General features: G+C 39.5%; 1 protein-coding gene across 1 annotated transcript in view; it reads right to left on the bottom strand.

Annotated features, from left to right (window-relative positions):
* LOC114500711 (general transcription factor II-I-like) overlaps positions 1–14,221 on the bottom strand; it is a 162,765-nt gene that overhangs the window by 95,913 nt on the left and 52,631 nt on the right. The window contains 2 exon segments of the mRNA XM_036020083.1: positions 9,361–9,404; positions 9,903–9,957. Coding sequence (XP_035875976.1) covers positions 9,361–9,404; positions 9,903–9,957 — 99 coding nt within the window.

The following is a 14,221-nucleotide window of genomic DNA, read 5'->3' as shown; positions in this document are numbered from 1 at the left end:
GTAATGCATATTTTAAACACTTTGAAAGATAAAAGTATGCTAGACAGCAGGGGTTGGAGATAGTAGGGGATGGTGGGGGGAATGACCCAAAATCCAACCTAGACAAAGTTTTAACTACTATTAATATTCTGAAATTTTTTTGCTGCCAATTTTTTCTCTGACAGTTCTTGTCCTTGGGATTAAAGAAAATCAGTCACACTCTATATTCATTCACTACTAAAAATACTTTTACCAGCCACTGAAAATTACTTGTGAGTATTGGTTTTAACAATCAATATTTCAGAGTAAAGATGGCATAATTTTTATCCATTTTAATAAGGAAATACACTAATTTTTTTCCTCCTAAAAAACTGCTTTGTTAATAAGAGTACAAAAGCACACTCTTCTGTAGAATCCTTTGCCTACAATCAGACGGGTGATAAGCTGAAGTGCACTTTTGTAGCCAGATATAAAAGCAATCATGTTATATAATTCCACATACAGAAAGGTCAAAATTAGGGAAAAGAAATCTTTGTTATTAAAACTGAAATAATGGCAATTATACATCAATAAAGCTGAAGAAAAAAATAAAAACACATAAAACTCTGGTTAAAAAAAGAAGCAAGTGGTTGGCTTTGGGAGAAGAGTAATGAGAAGGGGACACGAGAGGGCCTTCTTGGCGTATCACTACTGTTCAGTATCCTGATGTGAGTATTTGGTTACAGAGGTGTGTTTTTTTTTTTATTTATACTTTATACGATATCTCAATGAAAAGTTTTAAGAAAGATTCTTAACTAATTCTTTAATAAATTCTTATTAAAGATATATTCCTCCTATACAGGGTGGGACAAAAGTAGGTATACATTTGTTCATATGGAAAATAATACAATAATTAATAAGAATAACACAAGAGTAAAGGTGTATTCACAAGAATAAAACTACTTTTGCCTCACTCTGTATCATGAGAAAATAGGGTGAAGCCCTGGCCAGGTGACTCAGTTGGCTACAGTGTCATCTGGTACACTATAAGGTTGCGGGTTCAACAACTAGTCAGGTCACACACCCAAGTTGCAGGGTTATGGGTTCAACTGCCAGTCGGGGTGAGTACAGGAAGCAACCAATCGATGTTTCTCCTTCTCTCTCTCTCTCAAATCAATAAACATACCGTCACATAAGAATTTTTTTTTAAAGGGTGAAAACAGTAAAGGGATTAAAAAGTACAAATGGGCAGTTACCAAATGGTCACAGGGATGTAAAGTACAGCATAGGGAACATAGTCAATAATATTGTTAATAACTAGATATGGTACTGGGGGTGTCCTAGACTTATTTATGGGGGAAGCACTTCAGCAGTTATGTAAGTGTCTAACCACTGGGCTATATACCTCAAACCAATATAATGTTGAATGTCAACTGTAACTGAAAAAAAATTTTAGTAATTAAAAAAATAAATGAATATCCTTTGCTGAGCAATCTAATGAGAATAGACCATAGGAGCTTTCCAAAAAAAAATTGTTTTCCTCATATGATTACAGGAGTTAAGTAATACTCTCAGATAGCAAGCAGCAAGAAATAAACAACAAGGTGGTGAAATCCGAATAGTCTAATTAATGAAAAAAAAAACCTCAAAATGTGTGTCTGTACACATTTCAGACTAAGATACTCAACCATAATCATACCAGTCCTGTTAGGAACTTAATATTGCATTGGTGTCATGTGATTTGAGAAGCTTTGCAAAGAGTATTTTCAACTAAAGAAAATAGCTTTCACCCTGGCTGGTGTGGCTCAGTGGACTGAGTGCCGGCCTGCAAACTGAAAGGTCGCTGGTTCGATTCCCAGTCAGGGAACATGCCTGGGTTGTAGGCCAGGTCCCCAGTTGGGGGCATGCAAGAGGCAACCAACCAATGTTTGTCTCCCTCTCTTTTTCCTTCTCTTACCCTCTTAAGAATAAATAAATAAAATCTTAAAAAAAAAAGAAATAGCTTTCCAAAAGAGAGTTAGCTTGATATGCTAAAGGACATTTATCTCTAAAGCAACCAGCAAAGAAGGTGTTACTCTATGGGCTGCCATTGCCAACGGGGAAACTGGCTGGCTGCCAGAGCATGGTCAGGGGACATGTCTGGAAGCCCTGGGATTCTGTGGGCTACCTCTTCAGTACATCCTGTTTGTCAGTAAAAGTTAACAGAAAATCAAAACAAACAAAAAAAGGCAGATCCACTGAGGATTCAGACCCTTCAGGAATAAAGGTCTGGGTCACCTCACCCAGCTGAAGAACTTTACCAGCTAAGGCCCCGGCTAACAGCAAAGGAAACACAGTAAAATGGGTAACCAGTTAAGGAAGGCATAAATTCTTGTCATGAGTTGCAGAAACATGGACACTGTGCATAGTTTATTCCTTGTTATAAGTATGTTTCTGTGAATATTACATATTTGGATATATTAACTGTTCTCCCTTATCCTTCACATTATTGCTTTACAGAAGAATATTGTTGGCATTTCCTTTACTGTTTAGCCGTTAGATAAGAAAACGCTCAAATGGGTTAGGAGTTAATCTGAAGAGGAATTAATACAGCTCATGACTGGACAGTAAACCCATCTCCCTGAGATGAGTACAATGACTGCTGGAGCACTGCATCACACTTCAGGGAGAGGGCGACGATGAATTATTCTGTAAAATGGAAAGCTGTATCCAATTAGATGGGAACAGTCCTTTCTTATACAAAGTTAAACTATGTGGAAAAGGGTGTGTGTGAACGTTGAGTAGCGAATGGGTAGCCTGTGCAGTCATTAGGCTGTTGTCCCAGTTCCAGATCTACCCTCTTAGGCTAGCAAACCAACTTAGGCTGAAGCAAACCAGCTGGCTCCTTGTGAGTTTCTGCCACAAAGGAACACAGCTAGGAGATCAGAGGAAAGAAAAAGGACCTGCACCTTTCTCTTAGCTTCTTGTCAACACTCACTCACTGCTCGGTATACTATTTCAACCTACTGAAAGCAGACCCGTCCCATAGCTAGACTCACAATTTTTCCAACACTCCCAGAACAACTTTCAACATGTCCCCTAATACACCAACCACAACTATATCAATAATCAATAATTTCCCATCTTAGAAGTCAGAATTAAGAGTTTTAGGGGTAGCAGCCAATTCCTTACCTTGTTACTTACATAATGACACCTTAGCATATTCCTCCTTTTATAAAGTTAATAGCTGTAACTTGTTAATCTGTACATTAAAATTTTCTCCATTCAGCCCTGGCTGCTGTGGCTCAGTGGACTGAGAGCTGACCTCTGAACCAAAAGGCTGCTGGTTCCATTCCTAGTCTGGGCACATGTATGGATTGTGGGCCAGGTACCCAGTGGGGGGCACATGAGAAGCAAGCATACTTTGGTGTTTCTCTCCCTCTTTCTCCCTCCCGTCCCCTGTCTCTAAAAATAAAAAATGGATGGAATCTTTTTTTAAAAAGCATTCAAAGGATTATTAAATTGTTTTCAAGTGTTTTTAATTCAAGTTATTATTTTATGTGGAATTTTTAACACTTACTGAAATCAAACTCAGATTATGAATGCTTTGTTTTCAGTAGGTATGTAGTTGATTTTCTTTTTGTTCTATAAATATAACATCACCTTTAAAAGTTAATGGTACTGGACTTCCGGCCAGGATGGAGGTGTAGTTAGACACACTGTGCCTCCTCGCACAACCAAAATAAGGACAACAATTTAGAAACAGAAAAACAACCTGTACTGACAGAAAATTGAACTGCATGGAAGTCTGACAACCAAGGAGTTAAAATAGACACATTCATCTAGACCTATGGAGGGGAGGAGTTGGGCGGCCAGGCAAAGAGGGGTTGAGGCAAAAAAAAAAAACAACAAAAAATGGCGGCAGCCGGTGGAGCAGGGCATGGAGCACAAGGCAGCTGGCAGACCCCGGGCAGTCCCACATTCATGTGCAGATAAACCAGGTGATACTGGGGAGCAAGACGAAACGCACAACCTAGGGCCCCAGTGTGGTGAAATAAAACCCAAAACAACTGAAAAGACCTGTGGGGATTGAGGTGCCAGAAGAGACTCACAGCCTCACAGGAGAGTTTGTTGGAGAGACCCACAGGGTCCTAGAATGTACACAAGCCCATCCACATGAGAATCAGCACCAGAAGGGCCCAGTTTGCTTGGGGGAAGTGGCAGAAAGGACTAGGATCCAGCAGAGAGCAAAGCAGGCGCTATTGTTCCCTCACTGACACCAGCGACATGGGTTGCCCCACCCCGATGAATACCTAAGGCTCCTCCCCTCACTACATAACAAGCGTGTCAAACAAAATAAAATGGCCTGAACAAAAGAACAGATCAAAGCTACACAACAAATACAACTAAGCAATGAAGAGGTCGCTAGCCTATCAGATGCACAGTTCAAAGCACTGTTGATCAGGATGCTCACAGAATTGGTTGAATTTGGTTGCAAATTAGGTGAAAAAATGAAGGCTACGCTAAGTGAAATGAAGGAAAATGCACAGGAAACCAATAGTGATGGGAAAGAAACTGGGACTCAGATCAATGGTGTAGACCAGAAGGAAGAAGGAAACATCCAACAGAAAATAACGAAAAAACAAGAATTCAAAGAAATGAGGAGAGGCTTAGGAACTTCCAGGACATCTTTAAACATTCCAACACCCAATTATAGGGGTACCAGAAGGGGAAGAGTAAAAAAAAGTGGAAAAGTTAATTGAACAAATAATAAAGGAGAACTTCCCCACTCTGGCTAAGGAAATAGACTTCCAGGAAGCCCAGGATGCCCAGAGAGTCCCAAAGAGGTTGGACCCAAGGAGGAACACACCAAGGCACATCATAATTACATGAGCCAAGTTAAAAATGAAGGAGAGAATCCTAGAAGCAGCAAGAGATAAGGAGACAGTAACCTACAAAGGAATTCCCATCAGACTGTCAGCTGATTTCTCAAAAGGGACCTTGTAGGCAAGAAGGGGCTGGAAAGAAATATTCCAAGTTATGAAAGGCAAGGACCTACATCCAGGATTGCTCTATCCAGCAAAGCTTTCAGTTAGAATGGAAGGGCAGATAAAGTGCTTCTCAGATAAGGCCAAGTTCAAGGAGTTCATCATCACCAAGCCCTTATTATATGAAATGTTAAAGGGACCTATCTAAGAAGAAGAAAAAAAACGTGTACAGTAAAATGACAGCAAACTCATAATTATTAACAACCACAACTAAAACAAAATAAACTAAGCAAGCAACTAGAACAGGAACACAACCACAGAAACAGAGATCACATGCAGGGTTAGCCACAGGAGAGAGGGGGAAAAGGTACAGAGAATAAGTAGCATAGATGGTAGGTAGAAAATAGACAGGGGGAGTGCAAGAATAGTATGGGAAATATAGAAGCTACAGAACTTACGACACATGGACATGAACTGAAGAGGGGAATGTGGGTGGGAGAGGGTGTGCAGGGTGGAGGGGAATGAAGGGGGGATGGTACAACTGTAATAGCATAAACAATAAAATATATTAAAACAATAGTTATACATTACTTTTAAAAGATGAAGTTGCTTTCATTCTGAGTTTTATCGTAGAACCAGAATTTCATAAAAACTGTAATGTAATCAAGTCATGAAGAGCTGTGTCCTCTTTAAATACACAAAAACTCTCGTGCCACTAGAAATGGAACATGGCAGGAAAGCAAACATTAAGTAAAAGTTTCCAGATCACACTGAGATCTGACAGAACCTGAACAGTAAAAATAATTGTAACTATATAGTAGAAGTGGAAAAAGGAAAAGTACTGAAAGTAAATGGTACAGCCCAGACCAATATAGCTCAGTTTGTTGGCCATTGTCTGGCAAAGCAAAGGGTCACCAGCCTGATGTGTGATCAAGGCACATGCCTATGGTGAGGCAGTTGATAGGTGGTTCTCTCACACATTGATCTTTCTCTCTGTCTCTTTTTCCCTCCTTTTCCCTTTCTCTAAAAAAGTAAATAAATAAAATCTTTTGCCCTGGCTGGCGTAGCTCAGTGGATTGAGCGAGGGCTGGGAACCAAAGTGTCCCAGGTTCGATTCCCAGCCAGGGTACATGCCTGGGTTGCAGGCCATAACCCCCAGCAACCGCACATTGATGTTTCTCTCTATCTCTCTGCCTCTATCTCTATCTCCCTCCCTTCCCTCTCTAAAAATAAATAAATAAAATCTTTAAAAAAAAAATCTTTTTAAAGAAAAGAAACAGAAAACAAAGTGAATAGTATAATAATGGTATCCTTGCCCTGGCCAGGGTGGCTGAGTTGGTTAGAGCATCAACCCGGACACCAAACAGTTGAAGGTTCAATTCCCAATCAGGGCGCAAATGGGAGGCAACCAATCGATGTTTCTCTCTCCCCGCACCCTCCTCTCTAAAATCAATAAACATTAAAAACATAATAATGGCCCTGGCTGGCATAGCTCAGTGGATTGAGCACAGGCTGTGAACCAAAGGGTCGTCAGTTCGATTCCCAATCAGGGCACATGCCTGGGTTGCAGGCCATGACCCCCAGCAACCACACATTGATGTTTCTCTTTCTCTCTATCTCCCTCCCTTCCCTCTCCAAAAATAAATAAATAAAATCTTAAAAATAAAAACAAAAAACATAATAATGATTTCCTCATTTTCTATATGTTACCAGAAAACAAAACCAAATTTTAAAACTACATAAAATACAATGTGGTACAATGTGGTACTGGGGTAAAAATAAATATTCAAGTTCAAGGAAATAGAAATAAAAGTAAATTTGGCCACATGACTTTTGACAAAGGTGCTAAGGCAATCTAATGAGGAAAGGATATCTTTTCAATAAATGGTGCTGGGACAACAGTATACCTGCATACAAAATAATGAATTTAGATCCTTACTCGACCACATGTACAAAAATTAATTTAAAATGGATCTTAGGTCTAAACATAATAGCTAAAACTATAAAATTCAGAAAAAAAACATAACCATAAAAATCTTTGTGACTTAGGCGGGCAAAGTTTTTCTAATATAATACCAGAAGCACAAGCCATTAAAAAAAGTTGGAAAACTGGGTTGCATCCAAATAAAACTCTTTAGGCTTCAAAACAAAACAATTAAAAAATGAAGGAAAAAACCCTGACCAGTGTGGCTCAGTGTGTTAAGCATCATCCCACAAAGTGAAAGGTCACTAGTTCAAATCCCAGTGAAGGCACATGCCTGGGTTGAAGGTTCAGTCCCCATTTGGGGCACATATGAGAGGAAACCAATCAATGTTTCTAACACTGATATTCTTTCTCCCTTCCTTCTTCTCTCTCTAAAAATAAATAAATAAAATATTTTTTTAAAATTTTAGGGGGGATATAAGGGGACTAAATGGTAAGGGGGGACATGCAATAAAATATAAATAAAGTTTTAAATGAAGAAACAAAACCCACAGACTAGAATATATGTATGAAACCTTATCTCTGATAATAGACCTGTATGCAGAATATATAAATAGCTCATATAACTCTAAAAAAAAGCAAGAAAACAAACAATCCAATTTAAAATTAGGCAAAAGATTTAAATAGACTTTTTAAAAAAGATTTTATTTATTTTTAGAAAGATACGAAGGCAGACAAAAAGAAGGAGAGAACCTTCGACGTGTGAAAGATACATCATTGGTTGCCTCTCACATGCCCACAGAGAGGGACTTGACCTGGAATCAAACCAGCAACCTTTCAGTTTACAGGCCAGCACTCAATCCACTGAGCCACACCAGCCAGGGCTAAACAGACATTTCATCAAACATGATATTTGAATAGTGAATAAGCATATGAGAACACACTCAAAATCATTAGGAAAATCAAATTATAACCACAATCATAGGACATTCTGGACACACTAAAAAGATCAATGATGGCCAGGTGTCAGGGGACAGAAACGAGAAGGCAGAGCGCAGAGAATTTTTTGGACAGTCAAATTACCCTGTATGTTACTGTAATAGTGGATACGTGTCATTGTACATTTGTTAAAATCCACAGAATGTGCAAGACACAACCCTAATGTAAACTATGGACTTTGAGATCATGATGTATCACGGTAGGTTCATCAATATAAACAATGCACCACTCTGATGTGGGAGGCTAATCGCAAGGGAGGCTGTGCATGTGTGGAGGTAGAAGGTGTATGGGAACATTCTGTACTTTCTGGCCAAGCTTGCTAACACTGCCATAAAATGTCTATTTAAAAGCAAAAGAAGAAAGAAAAAGAAAAGAAACACCCTCTAGGACAGCTATAATCAAAAAAAGACAGATGATAACAAGTACTGACCAAGATACAGAGAAACGGAAACCCTCATACACTGGTGCTAAGACAAAAAATGGTTCAGCCACTTGGGAAAAGTTTGTCGGTAGCTCAAATTAAGCATAGAATTGCCGGAGACACAGCAACACTCCTAGGCATTCACTCAGAAGAAAAGAAGACATATTTCCAAACAAAGACAAATAAGTGGACGTTCACAGCAGTGGTATTCAAAACAACCAAAAAGTGGGAAAAACTTAGATGTCTACCAAATGGTATTTGGATAAAGAAAAGATAGTATATTAGTAGAATGGAATAACATTCAGGTATGAACCACTTAAATGCACTATAACATTTATTGCAGGTGAGCCTCAAAACATGATGCAAAGTAAAAGAAGCAAAATGTAAAACATTATGTACTCTTTGATTCTACGTGTATTAAATGCCTACGAAACTTGAATCAGTGTTGGGTACAGAGAGTGACTCAAAACGGGAACTAGGTTTCTAGTTGGGGTGATAGAGGTGTTCAATTAGACTGTGCTGACCACTGCAAAACTGTATACCTACTAAACATCAATGAATTATACACTTAAGATGGATAAATTCTCTGGCATATAAAGTATCTCTCAATAAAGCTATCTAAAAAATCTATGTGAAATAACATTATGAACATAACATTTAAAAATAAGCAATCAGGAACCAAATAGCAAAAAAAACTTTGAGTTAACAACAGTTTCCTTGAAGAGTAGAAAATGGGAGTATGCAAAAGGAAAGGAGAATAAGAGAGTAGTATATTAATATTTGTAAAAAAACAACAACAAAAAAAACCTAGCTGGCATTTTATATTATTATTCCAGTATAACTGAAAAGTAAAAACTATTAAAAAATTCTGTCCACAAAAGTGTAATTAGCAAATTTCTCTAGCTACCATTTATCAAACAAATTACTATCTTTTGAGTTTCGTATAATATGCTAACACTAACAAATAATGTCACCATTGAAATAAATTTGTACTTCTCATCAAAATAATAATGAGTCAAAATATAACCTACTATATTAAAAGGCTTCCTTACTTAAATTTCATAATTGCTTCTAAAAGCACCAGTACTTACCAGACTCTTCTGTGGGTTCAGTTTTCACTTTGATGGAGCCACAACTGAAAGGGAAAGGAAGCTCTGCATCGGTGAGGGCCACTCACACAGCATTCACATGCACTGCAGCTCAGCATCAAATCATTCACCTGACCAAGCTGAATGCACACTGAATCAGCTTTGGAATTTACGTATTTATTCCTTGAATATCACCTGTCAACTGAATGTAGTACTTTAATTCTAATTGAACATTTTTGGGGTGGGGGAGTATTATCAAAATAATACAGAGTAGCAAATTAACTTTCAAACTCCACTTTACCTACAAGGCCTTTCTATCTACAATCTGATCATCAGACAATCACATCACTTTCACCCAGGAACTACTTTCATGCAGAACTAGTAAGTCAAAAACTGCATCTTCACAGGATCCCCGAATGATTCAATTGCATGTTAATCTTCAACATGTGTCACATAGGCCCTTTCAATATTCTAGTAACTCAGTAATTTAAAAACTAAAACTTGGTGAAGTGTACAAGTTAATTAGTACTAATGAATTTTTTTACCTTCCACCTGGAGATAGCATTGACCTTTCAGTATCTGTTACCATCGCACAACCACCTATATGTACAAAAAAAGAGATTTAGGTTCTTACAACACTTGAAATATGACTAATACTCCCAAAGGTCCTAAATATAGAATGAACTGGGAGAAGGGAGTTCACAGTTGTGGGTCATACTAGAGTGAGTATTGCACTAGTTTATAAAACTGCCTTTTGTGTTCCCTTATAAGGAAGGTAATTAGGGATGACAAAGATCTAACCAGTTTTATCTCCTCACCCACAGCACCCTCCCTTTAATGAAAAAGCTCTAGCCCTGGCTGGCGTAGCTCAGTGGATTGAGCGGGGGCTGGGAACCAAAGTGTCCAAGGTTCAATTCCCAGCCAGGGTACATTCCTGGGTTGCAGGCCATAACCTCCAGCAACTGCACATTGATGTTTCTCTCTCTCTCCCTCCCTCCCTCCCTCCCTTCCCTCTCTAAAAATAAATAAATAAAATCTTTAAAAAAAAAAAAGCTCTTACTTTTATCAGTGAAACAAACACAGCAATGTACTATTAGTCTAGAATGTAGAGTAAGACTCTACTGATGTATAAACAATAAAAATTTCTATTAAGGGTAGAGCTGGTTCTGAGGACTCGGAAAAGAAGGGCTGCTGACAAGTACACGGTTTCTTTTTAGGGTAATGAAAATGCCCTGAAATAATATAACAGTGATAGTTGTACATCTTGTGAATATACTAAAACCCAATGAATTGTATACTTTAGCATCAAGAATTTTGTTCTGGAAGAACAGGAGGGAAGAAAGGAAGGAAGGGAGGGAGGGAGGGAGGAAAGAGGGAAGGAGGAAAGGAAGGAAGGAAGGGGCTGCCCCCACCAAATGTTGATGAAGATGTAGTCTCATACACTGCTAGTAGGAATGGAACAATCATGTAAAAACAGTCCAGCAGTTTCTTTTTTTTTTTAAGATTTTATTTTTAGAGAAAGGGGAAGAGAGGGAGAAACTCAGGGAAACATCAGTGTGTGGGTGCCTCTGATGTGCCCCCCTCCACTGGACATCTGACCTACAACCCAGGCATGTGCCCTGACTGGGAACTGAACTGGCGACCCTTTGGTTCGCAGGCTGGCACTCACTCCACTGAGTCACACCAGCCAGGGCTGTCCAGCAGTTTCTTAAAAAGTTAAATGTATAGCTACCGTACGATCTAACTATTCCAACTTTACGTATTTATCAAAGAAATGAAAATATCTATTCACATGAAGACTTGCACTCAAATATGCATAGCACATTCTTTGTAACAGCCAACTAATGAAAAACCATATTTTCACAGGCAGGTGAATGACTGAACAAATTGCAGTGTACCAATACAATGGAATACCACTCAGCAATTTAAAAATATGGACTGCTGATACATGAAACAACATGAATTACGTCTCCAAATAAGTCAAACCAAAGAAAGGTACATACTATATGGCTCCATTTACACAAAATAATCTAGAAAATGCAAACAATCTAGAGTGACAGCTGATCAGTGGTGGCCTAGGGAAGAGGGGTGGAAGGACCAGAGGGAGGAATCACCCAGGGGTGTGAGGAAACTCTGGGGTAAAAGATGTATTCACTATCTTGATTGTAGTGATGGTTTCACAGTATCAAAACTTATCAAATTATACACTTTAAATATCTGTGGGGTTATTGGATATAAGTCTCAATAAAGCTGTTAAAATGTTTTAGAAGCAAAACATATAATCCCATCACAATCACAACATTTCAATTACTTTGAGAGCTGGTATGGCAAAGAAGCCAAGTAATACAAACCCACCAATTGGGACCACTCACTATAAAACACCCGACAAATACTCGTTAGTTCTGACTGGTGTGGCTCAGTGGGTTGGGCGTCGTCCCGCAAACCAGAAGTTCTTGGGTTTGATTCCACGTCAGAGCACACGCCTGGATTGCAGGACAAGTCCCCAGATGGGGGCGCGAGAGGCAACCACACATTGATGTTTCTCTCCCTGTCTTTCTCCCTCCCTTCCCCTCTCTCTAAACAAAATAAATAAATAAACCTAAAAAAATTGTCATTGATTAATGCCCAGGTGACAACATTTGAAAGCAAGTTTCTAAAATAAAAGATTTCACAAGATACAAATAGCAGACTTAAGTCTAATCTACGAAGCTTTAAGGGAAAAAAACATAGCACAAAAAAAGCCTGAATTTTAATTTAAACATGACAAAGAAATCTTCTTTCTCAGTCTTAAAAAGGACATACACAGAGAAACAACAGCTACATCATAATGGCGGAAGCCTGGATGCCTTCTAGCTAATCTCTAGGACAAGGTGAAATGTTTTATTGGATGTTCTAGCCCCATCAACAGAATTAAGAAATAAAAAGCACTCATATTGCAAAAAAATGAACTGTCTTGGTTTACACACAACATAATTCACCATGTAGAAAGCCCAGAAATAAAGTCAGGGTCAACTATTTCTTTTTTTTAATATATTTTATTTATTATGCTATTACAGTTGACCCATTACCCCCTCCATTCCCCTCCACCCTACACACCCTCTCCCACCCACATTGCCCCCCTTTAGTTCATGTCCATGTGTCATAAGTTCTTTAGCTTCTACATTTCCCATACTATTCTTGCCCTCCCCCTATTTTCTACCTACATCTATGCTACTTATTCTCTGTACCTTTTCCCCCTCTCTCCTCTTCCCAATCCACAGTTAATAACGCTCCATGTGATCTCCATTTCTGTGGTTCTCTTCTTGTTCTAGTTGTTTGCTTACTTTGTTTTTGTTTTAGGTGTGGTTGTTAATAATTGTGAGTTTGCTATCATTTTATTATATGTGCTTTTTATCTTCTTTTTCTTAGATAGGTCCCTTTAACATTTCATATAATAAGGGCTTGGTGATGATGAACTCCTTTAACTTGACCTTATCTGAGAAGCAGTTTATCTTCCCTTCTATTCTAAATGAAAGCTTTGCTGGATAGAGCAATCCTGGATGTAGGTCTTTGCCTTCCATGACTTGGAATACTTCTTTCCAGCCCCTTCTTGCCTGCAAGGTCTCTTTTGAGAAATCAGCTGACATTCTGATGGGAATTCCTTTGTAGGTTACTGTCTCCTTATCTCTTGCTGCTTCTAGGATTCTCTCCTTCATTTTTACCTTGGCTTATGTAATTATGATGTGCCTTGGTGTGTTCCTCCTTGGGTCCAACTTCTTTGGAACTCTCTTTGAGCTTCCTGGACTTCCTGGAAGTCTATTTCCTTTGCCAGATAGGGGAAGTTCTCCTTTATTATTTGTTCAAATAACTTTTCCACTTGTTGCTCTTCCTCTTGTCTTTCTGGTACCCCTATAATTGAGATGTTGGAACATTTAAAGATGTCCTGGAGGTTCCTCAGCCTCCCCTCATTTTTTTGAATTCCTAATTCTTCTGTTTTCTGATCATGTTTCTTTCTTACTTCTGGTCCACTCCACTGATGTGAGACCAGCTTTCATTCCATCCCTATTGGTCCCCTGTGCATTTTCCTTTATTTCACTTACTGCAGCCTTCATTTTTTCATCGAATTTGTGACCAAAATCAACCAATTTTGTGAGCATCTTGATCACCAGTGCTTTGAACTGTGCATCTGATAGGTTGGCTATCTCTCGGTTGCTTAAAAGTACTGATTGTGGAGCTATCATTCTGTTTGAGCCATCTTTCCCCGCCCCCCTTTGGTCAGGCCAGTGTCTGTTACGTATGAGGGGCGGAGCCTTAGATGTTCACCAGGGCAGGGCACCCCAGTCGCTGGGTTGTGACCCTTGTATGGGGGGGCGGGGTCGGAGAGGGAACAGTGGTGTTAGCTTCGCTCTCCATCGGACCTTATTCCCTTCCCCCACTTCCCCTTAGCAAACTGGCCCCTCTGGTGCCAATTCCCATGTGGGTGGTTTGTGCACTCTGTGGGACTTTCCAAGGACCTCTCCTGTGAGGATGGGATGGGAGTTTCTCTCTGTGCCTCAACCCCCACAGGTGTTTTTAATCAGTGTCCCGAGGTTCTATTTCCCAGTGCTATTATCTTAGGTTGTGCACGGTGCCTTGCTTCACAATTCCCACCTAACTGGGTCTGCCGTTTGCCACCCCTCAGCAGCGGTCTGCCAGTTGCTGCTTGCACACTCAGGGTCCACCCACTGAGGTCTTGCATGCCCCGGATGCCTTACATTCCGGTCCCAATGCTCTCTGCATGAGCCTGGCTGCCCGACTCCGCCCCTCCTACAGGGCTGGATGAACGGGTCTATTTTAACTTCTTAGTTGTCTGACTTTCATACAGTTCAATTTTCTGTCAGTTCTG

This window comes from Phyllostomus discolor, chromosome 3 (assembly GCF_004126475.2).
Source record: "Phyllostomus discolor isolate MPI-MPIP mPhyDis1 chromosome 3, mPhyDis1.pri.v3, whole genome shotgun sequence".
Classification (NCBI taxonomy): Eukaryota; Metazoa; Chordata; class Mammalia; order Chiroptera; family Phyllostomidae; genus Phyllostomus; species Phyllostomus discolor.
Note: the sequence above shows the minus strand (reverse complement) of the source record. Positions and strands in the feature narration are given on the sequence as shown.